The sequence below is a fragment of the Bufo bufo genome, chromosome 8 (genome assembly GCF_905171765.1).
Source record: "Bufo bufo chromosome 8, aBufBuf1.1, whole genome shotgun sequence".
NCBI classification, from domain to species: domain Eukaryota; kingdom Metazoa; phylum Chordata; class Amphibia; order Anura; family Bufonidae; genus Bufo; species Bufo bufo.
Window position 1 is genome coordinate 197,764,473 of NC_053396.1, and position 14,693 is coordinate 197,779,165.

At 45.8% G+C, this 14,693-nt stretch overlaps 1 protein-coding gene across 1 annotated transcript; it reads left to right on the top strand.

The window, feature by feature from the left end:
• The first annotated feature begins 10,660 nt into the window (after window positions 1-10,660).
• LOC120977843 (lymphocyte antigen 6D-like) lies at window positions 10,661-14,089 on the top strand. Its single transcript, XM_040405983.1, has 3 exons — window positions 10,661-10,788; window positions 13,564-13,665; window positions 13,798-14,089. Exons 1-3 carry the CDS (start codon window positions 10,734-10,736, stop codon window positions 13,977-13,979), a joined length of 339 nt encoding a protein of 112 aa, XP_040261917.1. The 5' UTR covers window positions 10,661-10,733; the 3' UTR covers window positions 13,980-14,089.
• Window positions 14,090-14,693: the final 604 nt, after the last annotated feature.

Consider the following 14,693-nt stretch of genomic DNA (forward strand, 5'->3'; position numbering starts at 1 on the left):
GGACGGATCCGTTTGACGTTGACACAATATGGTGCAATTGCAAACGGATCCGTCCCCCATTGACTTTCAATGTAAAGTCAGGAGTTAATATACCATATGATCTGAGTTTTCTCCAATCCGATGGTATATTTTAACTTGAAGCGTCCCCATCACCATGGGAACGCCTTTATGTTAGAATATACCATCGGATTGTGATGGGGACGCTTCTAGTTAGAATATACTACGAACTGTGTACATGACTGCCCCCTGCTGCCTGGCAGCACTCGATCTCTTACAGGGGGCTGTGATCAGCACAATTAACCCCTCAGGTGCCGCACCTGAAGGGGATAATTGTGCGTATCATAGCCCCCTGTAAGAGATCAGGGCTGCCAGGCAGCAGGGGGCAGACCCCCCTCCCTCCCCAGTTTGAATATCATTGGTGGCTAGTGTGCGCCCCCCCGGCCCCCCCTCCCTCCCTCTATTGTATTATCATTGGTGGCCAGTGTGCGTCCCCCCGGCCCCCCTCCCTCCCTTGTATTATCATTGGTGGCCAGTACTGCCCCCCCGGCCCCCCTCCCTCCCTCTATTGTATTAGCATTGGTGGCCAGTGTGCGGCCCCCCCAAGCCCCCCCTCCCTCCCTCTATTGTATTATCATTGGTGGCCAGTGTGCGCCCCCCCGCTATTGTATTAATATCATTGGTGGCCAGTGTGTGGCCCCCCCCCCCATCATTGGTGGCAGCGGAGAGTTCCGATCGGAGTCCCAGTTTAATCGCTGGGGCTCCGATCGGTAGCCATGGCAACCAGGACGCTACTGCAGTCCTGGTTGCCATGGTTACTTAGCAATATTAGAAGCATCATACTTACCTGCTGAGCTGTCTGTGACCGGCCGGGAGCTCCTCCTACTGGTAAGTGACAGGTCTGTGCGGCGCATTGCCTAATGATCTGTCACTTACCAGTAGGAGGAGCTCCAGGCCGGTCACAGACAGCGCAGCAGGTAAGTATGATGCTTCTAATATTGCTAAGTAACCATGGCAACCAGGACGGCAGTAGCGTCCTGGTTGCCATGGTTACCGATCGGAGCCCCAGCGATTAAACTGGGACTCCGATCGGAACTCTCCGCTGCCACCAATGATCGGGGGGGGGGGAGAGGGGAGGCCGCACACTGGTCACCAATGATATTAATACAATAGAGGGGGGCCGGGGGGGGCGCACACTGGCCACCAATGATAATACTATAGAGGGAGGGAGGGGGGGCCGGGGGGGAGCACACTGGCTACTAATGATAATACAATAAAGGGAGGGAGGGGGGCCAGGGGGGGCCGCACTGGCCACCAATGATATTAATACAATAGAGGGAGGGGGGGCCGGGGGGGGCCCACACTGGCCACCAATGAAATTAAAACTGGGGAGGGAGGCGGGTCTTCCCCTGCTGCCTGGCAGCCCCTGATCTCTTACAGGGGGCTATGATACGCACAATTAACCCCTTCAGGTGCGGCACCTGAGGGGTTAATTGTGCGGATCACAGCCCCCTGTAAGAGATCGGGTGCTGCCAGGCAGCAGGGGGCAGTCATGTACACAGTTCGTAGTATATTGTAACTAGAAGCGTCCCCATCACTATGGGAACGCCTCTGTGTTAGAATATACTGTCGGATTTGAGTTTTCACGAAGTGAAAACACAGCTCTGAAAAAGCTTTTATGCAGACGGATCTTCGGATCCGTCTGTATGAAAGTAGCCTACGGCCACGGATCACGGACACGGATGCCAATCTTGTGTGCATCCGTGTTTTTTCACGGACCCATTGACTTGAATGGGTCCGTGAACCGTTGTCCGTCAAAAAAATAGGACAGGTCTTATTTTTTTGACGGGCAGGATACACGGATCACGGAGGCGGATGACAAACGGTGCATTTTCCGAGTTTTCAACGGACCCATTGAAAGTCAATGGGTCCGCAGAAAATCATGGAAAACGGAACAACGGCCACGGGTGCACACAACGGTCGTGTGCATGAGGCCTAACTCCCCCAAAAAGGATGAATAAAAAGTCATACACACTCCAAAATGGTATCAATAAAAACTACAAAAATGTGCCCTCACACAGCTCTATAGACATAACTAAAGAAAAGTTACGGGGGTCAGAATATGGCCATGCAAAGAAAAATATGATTTTTATTTTTTATTTTTTTGAAGTATTAAAACAGAAGAAAAACTATATCGTTTTACAGTAATTGTACTGACCCAGAGAATGAAGGTAACAGGTCAGTTTTACCACATAGAGAACTTTGCAAAAACGAAACCCATAAAACTTTATAGCATTGCGTTTTTTTCCAATTTCACCCCATTTGGAATTTTTTTACAGCTTCCCACTAAATCATATGCAATATAAAATGGTGCCATTAGAAAATACAAGCTCTGAGTAGGCAAGGAGTAAAAGACAAAAACTCAAACATGGAAAATCATGATGTTCTCAAGGGTTTTAATTATTTTTTATGTTTTACAAATTTCCCACAATAAAGGATTTTTCATGAAACTTTTTTTTAATATATTTTTTTATTTGTTTGTTGCATCCGATCACTTCATTGCTTATATATTGCATTGCAATACTTCGGTATTGCAGTGAATAATGCCTAATAAAATTAGGCGCTCTGCTGTCTCATGCAGTGTCCAAAAAGTGCATAGCTGCAGCAGCCAACTCATTGGCACCCCATGGCCACATTATGGGGGGCACCAATGAGGTGAGGCTACTTTCACATCTGCAGTGCTGCGATCCAGCAGCCAGTTCCGGCAGAGAATGATGGGAATCGGCCGGGCACAAACCGCAGCGTGCAGCGCTTTGTGTCCGGCCGATTCTCAACATTTTAGCTGGAATGTAGCTGGGTCTCCACAGGACCACATTGTACTTAATTCCGGTTGCATCCGGCAATGCCGGACCTGGAGAATTCTGGCAGGCTGTTCTCTGCTGGAACAGCCTGCTGGAATATATGCTGCAGATGTGAAAGTAGCCTAACAGTGAGCCTCTGTCAGGTCACTTAGATACCATAGTCACTATTGACTAAAGAGCTAAACCGTACTTATCTCCAATTCAAATGTGACAGTGAAATACGAGCTGGATGCTACAATTCACAGCCGTTTTCTTTCACGATTTCACCTACCATCTCAGATCCACCATAGCAGTAGTTATCTAGCTGTGATATTCCCCTTACCTTGTATGACCAAATAACCAAGCACACTTACCATTCAGCTCTATGAGATGGCTAGAACAAGGAGGAGAGCCCATGGATATACAGGGTGGGCCATTTATATGGATACACCTTAATAAAATGGGAATGGTTGGTGATATTAACTTCCTGTTTGTGGCACATTAGTATATGTGAGGGGGGAAACTTTTCAAGATGGGTGGTGACCATGGCGGCCATTTTGAAGTCGGCCATTTTGAATCCAACTTTTGTTTTTTCAATAGGAAGAGGGTCATGTGACACATCAAACTTATTGGGAATTTCACAAGAAAAACAATGGTGTGCTTGGTTTTAACGTAACTTTATTCTTTCATGAGTTATTTACAAGTTTCTGACCACTTATAAAATATGTTCAATGTGCTGCCCATTGTGTTGGATTGTCAATGCAACCCTCTTCTCCCACTCTTCACACACTGATAGCAACACCGCAGGAGAAATGCTAGCACAGGCTTCCAGTATCCGTAACACAGAAATATAGTGGCAATTCTGGAGGAGCTGCTCAGCCCCTAACACTGTGGCGTGTCTTTCATTGGGGGAGCAGCCCGACCGCATGTGGACCGCAGTAATCGACTATCCCCAGCAAAATATGCATACAATGGAGGACGTCGGCGCGGTCCACATGCACCACAAGAATTATATCACCCCCAGACCTTGTTCACACCATAGTTAGAGCAGCGGTTAGGACCCTCTGCCATGCTGAGTGACCGTGACGTGGTGCATGATGGGCTCCGATATTTTCCTGATAGAAATATATTGGCGAAAGTCTCAGCTTTTAATACCTGCATTTATGACTTGCCAGTATAGTCAGTAGTATATCCGTTTGGTGCATTCTCTCCCTGTGTTTCTTATGATTATTTGCTACATTCTGTGTAGTTTGCTCTTGTGGTGCATGTGGACCGCGCCGACGTCCTCCATTGTATGCATATTTTGCTGGGGATAGTCGATTACTGCGGTCCACATGCGGTCGGGCTGCTCCCCCAATAAAAGACACGCCACAGTGTTAGGGGCTGAGCAGCTCCTCCAGAATTGCCACTATATTTCTGTGTTTCTGTCTTGTTAAATCTGAGTGTGTGTGCCTTTACTTGGCATTCTAACACTCTATTGCACCTGGTAACCTCCATCACATGGTCTGGTGTAGGTGTGGCTCACAGTCTGGCTTTGTTCACATTGTACTACCGCAGTATTCATGCTGGGCTTTTGTGTGGAAGCTTGGCTGTGAGCTGAATTATATCACCCCCAGACCTTGTTCACACCATAGTTGGAGCAGCGGTTAGGACCCTCTGCCATGCTGAGTGACCGTGACGTGGTGCATGATGGGCTCCGATATTTTCCTGATAGGAATATATTGGCGAAAGTCTCAGCTTTTAATACCTGCATTTATGACTTGCCAGTATAGTCAGTAGTATATCCGTTTGGTGCATTCTCTCCCTGTGTTTCTTCCAGTATCCGTAGTTTCAGGTGCTGCACATCTCGTATCTTCACAGCATAGACAATTGCCTTCAGAAGACCCCAAAGATAAAAGTCTAAGGGGGTCGGATCGGGAGACCTTTGGGGTCATTCAATTGGCCCACGACGACCAATCCACTTTCCAGGAAACTGTTCATCTAGGAATGCTCGGACCTGACACCCATAATGTGGTGGTGCACCATCTTGCTGGAAAAACTCAGGGAACGTGCCAGCTTCAGTGCATAAAGAGGGAAACACATCATCATGTAGCAATTTCGCATATCCAGTGGCCTTGAGGTTTCCATTGATGAAGAATGGCCCCACTATCTTTGTACCCCATATACCACACCATACCATCAATTTTTTTGTTCCAACAGTCTTGGAGGGATCTATCCAATGTGGGTTAGTGTCAGACCAATAGTGGTGGTTTTGTTTGTTAACGTCACCATTCACATAAAAGTTTGTCTCATCACTGAACAAAATCTTCTGCGTAAACTGAGGGTTCTGTTCCAATTTTTGTTTTGCCCATTCTGCAAATTCAGTGCGCCGATCTGGGTCATCCTCGTTGAGATGCTGCAGTAGCTGGAGTTTGTAAGGGTGCCATTTGTGAGTAGCTAATATCCGCCGAAGGGATGTTCGACTAATGCCACTCTCCAGTGACATGCGGCGAGTGCTACGCTGTGGGATCTTGCTGAATGAAGCTAGGACAGCCACTGATGTTTCTTCATTAGAGACAGATTTCATGCGTCCACATTTTGGCAAATCCAACACTGAACCAGTTTCACAAAACTTAGCAAGCAGTTTGCTAACTGTAGCATGGGAGATGGGTGGTCTCGTAGGGTGTCTTGCATTGAAATCTGCTGCAATGACCCGGTTACTGCGTTCACCAGACATCAACACAATTTCTATCCGCTCCTCACGTGTTAACCTCGGCGACATGTCAATGGCTGTAAACAAAGAGAAACTTGTAAATAACTCATGAAAGAATAAAGTTACGTTAAAACAATGCACACCATTGTTTTTCGGGTGAAATTCCCAATAAGTTTGATGTGTCACATGACCCTCTTCCTATTAAAAAAAACCAAAGTTGGATTCAAAATGGCCGACTTCAAAATGGCTGCCATGGTCACCACCCATCTTGAAAAGTTTCCCCCCTCACATATACTAATGTGCCACAAACAGGAAGTTAATATCACCAACCATTCCCATTTTATTAAGGTGTATCCATATAAATGGCCCACCCTGTATTTACATCTACTCATATATGTGTCTGTATATGTTACTTCTAACTTTAGGAAAAGTAGATAAATGTTACTTGGCTTAAGGAGTAATTTAAGGCTGAAGGATAATATATCTACTTAAAACCTCCAAAGCATTACATGGCTGTACAATCTCTGCTGCAATAACAGGCTGAACTGGCTTATCCACCAGGCAACCTCATCGAATGTCTACGTCAGTACACTGAACTGATTAACTAGCGCATTAATCCCTTCACACCTGCATCCCAAATCTCCACTACTATTTAGGGATATTCAGATAGTCTTCCCTCTATACTCCTCTGCGGATTTACTCCTTTCCTCTTTTCTCATTACTTATGGGTTTCCTCTCATGCTGCCCAAGTTCTCTGGAATTCCCTCCCCCTGCTAGACTTGTCGATGCCTTCAATAACTTCAAATGAAATCCACCTCTTTACCATTGACTACCTATCCTCCTCCCAAACTGTAGCTACCAACTACCACCCTCTGCAAGCTCTCTTTTCCCTCACACTATGTAGTCACCACCACTTCTTTGAGGGCATCTGCCACCATGATCAACCCTATTAAACCAGGCAGACTGCATGGTAGGGTTGATCATGGTGAATTAAATGAGTCATCTATTGCTGCAGATTGATCTACCATTACAGCAAAATCTCAACTTTTATTCTTAGGCAAATGAAGAACTCAGAGCACTGAGGGGCTGGCGTAGTCTCTCGGAGCATCTCTTCGCCTCCTCCTCTCCTCCGTCACCATTTCCCCTCATGGACTGTTTGACAGGGACAAGTATCCTCACTGTTTGGATGCCTGGCCCTAATATCTCCCACTTGCGCTGGCGAGACTTCATTGGTGTGTGCATAGTTTATCTCAGGAGGCTTTCTCCAGTGAGATCAGCACTATGCAAGTGCCAATGTCATCAGTCTCCTCCTGGAAGAGAAGACACTTGGCTTTGCTGATCTGGAAACGTAGCTGAGAGTCTTCTCTTTCAAGAGGAGACCGACATCATAAGTGCTTGCACAGACTCATCCACATCTATCATGTTTTAATTCCCTTTCAAAGGGTCTGTGAAGGTTGTCCTTCGTCCAGGTCAGGGATGCCCAACCTGCAGCCTTTCAGCTGTTGCAAAACTACAACTCCCAGTATGCCTGGACAGCCTACAGCTATTAGGGCATGCTGGGAGTTGTAGTTTTTCAACATCTGGAGAGCCACAGGTTGAGCATCTCTGGTCCAGGTCATGGTTTATCAGTAGTAATAATTCAAAACAACTGAACTTGCTGTATTTTTCTTCTTGAAGACGTTTCGTTAATCATGTGACTTGCTTTGTCCATTACAATAACTTGTACAAAGAGCCTCAGTCAGTCAACAGTATTTAATGCTGGAGATTCTTTGTACAATTTCTTCTAATTGAAAAAGCCAGCAAAAAGTATTAAAGAAAACAAATGCAACATATCCAGTTATTTTGACTTATTACTACTGATATCTTTTAGAGGTTTAGCTTACAAAAATTATTACTGGGCAATGCATAAAGCATTTCAAATGAAGTATGATCACAATATACATGTCATTAAAATCTTGTTCAGCTTTTGATATACAATAAATTATCCTCTCTGGTAGTCCCCCCTGATGTTTATCCTTATGGTCCACCCTCTCCTGCCTTCAGTGGTGGACACACATGCTCAGGAGCTTCCCTGCTTCCTTCCTCTCCTCTCAGTGCTGGCAAAGTGATCCTACAGTAAGGGCTCATACACACAGCTGTAGCCAGTTTTGCGTTTCATAAATTCCGGATCCGCAAAATATGGATACCAGCTGTTTTACGGAACTGAATGTCCTGCCGTCTATAGAATTGAAGTGAATTCATTCCTACTTCTAAATTCATACAAATGTATATAGCTATAACTGTCTGTAGACAGTGGAGAAAGAAATTGGGGGCAAGCAAAACTGCTGACTGCTCTAGGTAGGGGCCAAGGATAGCAGGACAATCATAGCTCTTAAATCAAGAGTAGAATGAATATGAATATTTATCTTGCCAGGTTCTGCTCCAGCAAGTGTCCAGGAGGTGAAGCTTCACTGAAAAAGTTCTCTCTGCTGTGAACTGCTTCACAACTCCTCCCCACTGGTGTAGAGGATGGGAATGGTAGTGACCCTGATGTAGTGTCCTGCCTCAAGCCGTTGCTCCCTGGGGTCTGTTGCGGTGAAAGTAGAATACTAAAGAATTAGGTAGAATGTTAACAAAATATATACATTTCAGCAATTAAGGATGCAATAGTAGTAACCCTAGGTCTGGGGTACTACAACCGCACTACTACATCTAAGGTCAAGAGCCCAGGTGGCCCAAAGCACCAAAACTCTCAGATATGGAGACCAGGATATTACATAACGTGTGAATTGGGAGCTCTGTTTTATAATTTCCATGCTGCAGAGCCTGGGAGCTTGGGAACTTATATCTCAGTTTAGGGCTCCTGTGCAGAACTATGTGTCTCCATAGTAACAGACTACAAACAAACTCTGAGTGTAGTCTGATTAAATAGTCATCTGATACTCTGATGACCACAGCTGTGCGTGAAGGGGGTTGATTTAATGGCTCAATATAATAGCTAAAATAGCTGCCATATCTGTCACGGCCCCCACCATCAACTGTATGTGAGGCAGAAGCAGAAGACTCCACACGTTAGTTGGCTTCTGGTGCTGACATATTGCAGCGCAGTTCCCATCCACTTGAACGGGAGCTGAGCTGCAGTACCCCGACACGGCCACTACACAGTGTAAGGAACTGTCTTCCCGAAACAGCTGATTATTGAGGTGTCGGTTGTCAGACCTCCGCCTATCTGATATTGATGACCTATCCTGAGGATACATCATCAATATCTTTAGCTGGGCAAACCCTTTAAGGCTAGTTTCACACTATCCCTAAACTGTTCCGGTAGAGGATAAGCCTAGAGGACTTTATTGCATTCGGCATAGCCGGAAAACTGATGGAGCATCATCAGGCCCCATAAGTGGGTGCACCTAGCCTTTCTGTTGCCTGAGGTGAAAACTGAAACAGCACCCCCCCCCCCCCAATGCCAATTTCTTAACCTAACCCCTTTGCCACAATGAAAGCACTCATTGCCATGGTCTTTCCACTGCCCCCCTCTTGTCCCTACCTGGTGATGCCTGAGGAGATCGCCTCACCTCGCCTCACTGGTGGTGCACCCCTGGCGCCATTGACTGTAATGAGACCCGATGGGGATCTGGTCTATCTCTTTGGACAAATACCGCTCCAAGCAGAAGTTTTTGTCCAGCTAAATCACTGCACTACTAACAGAAACAGGCTGGATCCCCATCGGGCTCCGGCAGGGAAAGGTAGTATCCAGTTATGTTTAACTAGCCTAAGGTATATGGCTGTCTTAAAGGAGAGAAGATATCAGCTAATAATCAGAATGAGAGCCTCTACTAAAAAGCAGCTCCTGCTCTGTCAAGCCAGGCAAGTCAATGAGATGACTTCTCATGCTGTTGCACTAAACCTCTCAGTGACTGCAGCTGCACCCCCCTCCTCCCCGGCTGAGTTGCCTAGTATGTGAGGATACAGTTCAACTACTCTCCATATCTCAGTATCCTTGGCTTAAACAGCACTTCCTGTTCTGTCTAATATTATGAGGTGTTAGGTTTCACTGCACCTGACATGCCTATTTTAATACCTTCATGCATTCCCTGTATAATAACGATTCTGGAGCATCTATTCTTATGGCTCTATGTTGTGCCATTCTTTTATTATTTCTACTAGAAGTTATGAATGAATTGCTAGCAGTCTGCAGTAAGGGTACAAAGGGGAGGTAACCAGTTGGGGGGGTTGTACCTGCATAGTCTGAAAATGACAGCACTGATTGGATAGAGTGAGTCTGTGCAGGTACACCCCCCCCCCCAACTGGTTACCATCCCTTTGACCCTTACTGCAGACTGCTAGAAATGAATTCATAGCTTCTAGTAGAAATGACACAGGAATGGCACAACATAGAGCCATAAGAATAGATGATCCAGAATTGTTATCACATGGGAAAAGCATAAAGCAATTAAAACAGAGATGTCAGAAGTGGTGAAAGGTCTTCTTTAAGGCTACTTTCACACTGGCGTTTCGAATTCCGTTTGTGAGATCCGTTTCAGGGATCTCACAAACAGTTCAAAACGGATCAGTTCAGCCCCAATGCATTCTGAATGGATAAGCATCAGTTTGGCTCCGTCTGTTCCGCCTCCATTCCGCTCTGGAGGCAGACACCAGAACGCTGCTTGCAGCGTTTCGGTGTCCGCCTGGCGATGCGGAGCCAAACAATGTAAGTCAATAGGGCGGATCCGTTTTCACTGACACAAAATGGTGCAATTGAAAACGGATCCGTCCCCCATTGACTATCAATGTAAGTCAGGACGGATCCGTTTTGACTTTGTTCTTTATAATGCAAACTGATCCGTTCTGAACGGATACAATCGTTTGCATTATAGGTGCGGATCCGTCTGTGCAGACACCAGACGGATCCGCACCGAACGCAGGTGTGAAAGTAGCCTACGTTTTTTGCACCTTGCAGTAGCGATCAGGTCTAATAAAGGTGGTGCCCCATGTCTGCCCACAGATTTCACAATGAATGTTCATTTTAAAATGTAGATCTGTCTTTATGCAGAGTAGAGAACATCTACAGCCATCACTTAGCAATAACCAGCATGGCCGGGTCTGGATCATTAATATTCATTTAAAAGATACACACCCCACAACTATATCTGCCAAAAGGGTGACCTCGGTTTACTTCTACTAAGAAGGATTGGAGGAGATAACAAGGAGCAGAAGAGCGAAACATGATGAGAAATTATATAGCTCTCACATTATGTATATACCTCATCATTCCTACTGGTAAGAAATTATCTATAGAAACTTAAAATTAGATGACACTGCTGTGTGCACTGTGCTGTGTATACATGTCATGGTGTAGTAGTGTGAGGAGGAGATGACACTGCTGTGTGCTCTGTGCTGTGTATACATGTCATGGTGTAGTAGTGTGAGGAGGAGATGACACTGCTGTGTGCACTGTGCTGTGTATACATGTCATGGTGTAGTAGTGTGAGGAAGAGATGACACGGCTGTGTGCACTGTGCTGTGTATACATGTCATGGTGTAGTAGTGTGAGGAGGAGATGACACTGCTGTGTGCACTGCGCTGTGTATACATGTCATGGTGTAGTAGTGTGAGGAGGAGATGACACTGCTGTGTGCACTGTGCTGTGTATACATGTCATGGTTTAGTAGTGTGAGGAGGAGATGACACTGCTGTGTGCACTGTGCTATGTATACATGTCATGGTGTAGTAGTGTGAGGAAGAGATGACACGGCTGTGTGCACTGTGCTGTGTATACATGTCATGGTGTAGTAGTGTGAGGAGGAGATGACACTGCTGTGTGCACTGTGCTGTGTATACATGTCATGGTGTAGTGTGAGGAGGAGATGACACTGCTGTGTGCACTGTGCTGTGTATGCATGTCATGGTGTAGTAGTGTGAGGAGGAGATGACACTGCTGTGTGCACTGTGCTGTGTATACATGTCATGGTTTAGTAGTGTGAGGAGGAGATGACACTGCTGTGTGCACTGTGCTATGTATACATGTCATGGTGTAGTGTGAGGAGGAGATGACACTGCTGTGTGCACTGTGCTGTGTATACATGTCATGGTGTAGTAGTGTGAGGAGGAGATGACACTGCTGTGTGCACTGTGCTGTGTATACATGTCATGGTGTAGTAGTGTGAGGAGGAGATGACACTGCTGTGTGCACTGCGCTGTGTATACATGTCATGGTTTAGTAGTGTGAGGAGGAGATGACACTGCTGTGTGCACTGTGCTATGTATACATGTCATGGTGTAGTGTGAGGAGGAGATGACACTGCTGTGTGCACTGTGCTGTGTATACATGTCATGGTGTAGTAGTGTGAGGAGGAGATGACACTGCTGTGTGCTCTGTGCTGTGTGTACATGTCATGGTGTAGTAGTGTGAGGAGGAGATGACACTGCTGTGTGCACTGTGCTGTGTATACATGTCATGGTGTAGTAGTGTGAGGAGGAGATGACACTGCTGTGTGCTCTGTGCTGTGTATACATGTCATGGTGTAGTAGTGTGAGGAGGAGATGACACTGCTGTATGCACTGTGCTGTGTATACATGTCATGGTGTAGTAGTGTGAGAAGGAGATGACACTGCTGTGTGCACTGTGCTATGTATACATGTCATGGTATAGTAGTGTGAGGAGGAGATGACACTGCTGTGTGCACTGTGCTGTGTATACATGTCATGGTGTAGTAGTGTGAGGAGGAGATGACACTGCTGTGTGCACTGTGCTGTGTATACATTTCATGGTGTAGTAGTGTGAGGAGGAGATGACACTGCTGTGTGCACTGTGCTGTGTATACATGTCATGGTGTAGTAGTGTGAGGAGGAGATGACACTGCTGTGTGCACTGTGCTGTGTATACATGTCATGGTGTAGTAGTGTGAGGAGGAGATGACACTGCTGTGTGCACTGTGCTGTGTATACATGTCATGGTGTAGTAGTGTGAAGAGGAGATGACACTGCTGTGTGCACTGTGCTGTGTATACATGTCATGGTGTAGTAGTGTGAGGAGGAGATGACACTGCTGTGTGCACTGTGCTGTGTATACATGTCATGATGTAGTAGTGTGAGGAGGAGATGACACTGCTGTGTGCACTGTGCTGTGTATACATGTCATGGTGTAGTAATGTGAGGAGGAGATGACACTGCTGTGTGCACTGTGCTGTGTATACATGTCATGGTGTAGTAGTGTGAGGAGGAGATGACACTGCTGTGTGCACTGTGCTGTGTATACATGTCATGGTGTAGTGTGAGGAGGAGATGACACTGCTGTGTGCACTGTGCTGTGTATACATGTCATGGTGTAGTAATGTGAGGAGGAGATGACACTGCTGTGTGCACTGTGCTGTGTATACATGTCATGGTGTAGTAATGTGAGGAGGAGATGACACTGCTGTGTGCGCTGTGCTGTGTATACATGTCATGGTGTAGTAGTGTGAGGAGGAGATGACACTGTTGTGTGCACTGTGCTATGTATACATGTCATGGTGTAGTAATGTGAGGAGGAGATGACACTGCTGTGTGCACTGTGCTGTGTATACATGTCATGGTGTAGTAGTGTGAGGAGGAGATGACACTGCTGTGTGCACTGTGCTGTGTATACATGTCATGATGTAGTAGTGTGAGGAGGAGATGACACTGCTGTGTGCACTGTGCTGTGTATACATGTCATGGTGTAGTAGTGTGAGGAGGAGATGACACTGCTGTGTGCACTGTGCTGTGTATACATGTCATGGTGTAGTAGTGTGAGGAGGAGATGACACTGCTGTGTGCACTGTGCTGTGTATACATGTCATGGTGTAGTAGTGTGAGGAGGAGATGACACTGCTGTGTGCGCTGTGCTGTGTATACATGTCATGGTGTAGTAGTGTGAGGAGGAGATGACACTGCTGTGTGCACTGTGCTGTGTATACATGTCATGGTGTAGTAGTGTGAGGAGGAGATGACACTGCTGTGTGCACTGTGCTGTGTATACATGTCATGGTGTAGTAGTGTGAGGAGGAGATGACATTACTGTCTGTATATTTACAGGTGATGCCCTGAAGTGCTATTCCTGCAGTGACGTCTGCCCTTCGCTGTCAGAGGTAAACTGCAGCAAGGATGAAACCTGTTACAGCATTAAGACTCATTTCGGTATGTTACTTTTATTACTACATGCAGGTGTTATTTTTTTGGTATATGGTGTGTTCAGCCTACTTGTTTTTTGGAGGTGACATCTGCATTGTGTTTGGTGTCTTTATCCTCACTCCTATGTTATACTTACAGGTGAGAGGCTAGCGAGGTTTAAAGGCTGCCTGTCCAAGGAGAAGTGTAACACCACAGTCGGGTCAGCAGTCAGACAATGCTGTGATACGGATCTGTGTAACACTGGAACAGTTCCTGGTGTCTTCTCCATGGTCTCCATTTGGCTGGGGTTTCTGATCAGCTTGCGCCTCTACTGTTTCTGATCCACATTAAAGGGGTTCTCCGGGAATTAAGAAAATGAAAATACTTAAATATTACTTTATTATAAATATATTCTCAAATACCTTTCATTAGTTATAATGGCTCGTTTTTTCTGGGGAGCAATCTTTAGGAGAAACAAAATGGCAACAGTCCTATTAGTACACAAAGAACCTGTCACACAGCAGGACAAGTTACTTCACAGCACTGAGATAAATAGCTGCCTCATCCTCCTCTCTGCTCTACTTGTCAGGGATTATAATCCTGAATACAGCTGATAAGATCTTCAGCTGAATCTCTGTGGGAATGGAGTTCATGAGTAGACATGAAGTACAGAGAGGAGGGTGGAGATGTGGATAATGAGCAGCAGCACTTGTATGCATCTCCATTACCACAGTCTGTCCTGTCCATACTTCATGTCTCCTCCATTGCTACAAAGATTCATAATCCCTGACTCCAATCCGTCCAATGAAGTAAAGAGAATAGATCACAATTTGAACTTTTTTTGTCACAGAAAGTAAATTATGAATGCTGAATTTAATGGTGGAACAACATCTTTAACTTTCATTAACCCTTCTCTGTCACCTGCAAGCTTCTTCTTGTCTCTGTCACATCTCTCCTTAGCAGCCCATCAGAGCCATTCTTCTTTCGGTGTAGACTTGCAGACATATTCTCTACCTGTAGAATACCACCCAATATTTAATTTCCAAGATATTATA

Coding starts and splice junctions, on each gene's coding strand:
- LOC120977843 (XM_040405983.1), top strand. CDS start 10,734: ATGATGAGAAATTATATAGCTCTCACATTATGTATATACCTCATCATT. Junction 10,789..13,563: donor ATACCTCATCATTCCTACTG/GTAAGAAATTAT, acceptor GTATATTTACAG/GTGATGCCCTGAAGTGCTAT. Junction 13,666..13,797: donor CAGCATTAAGACTCATTTCG/GTATGTTACTTT, acceptor TTATACTTACAG/GTGAGAGGCTAGCGAGGTTT.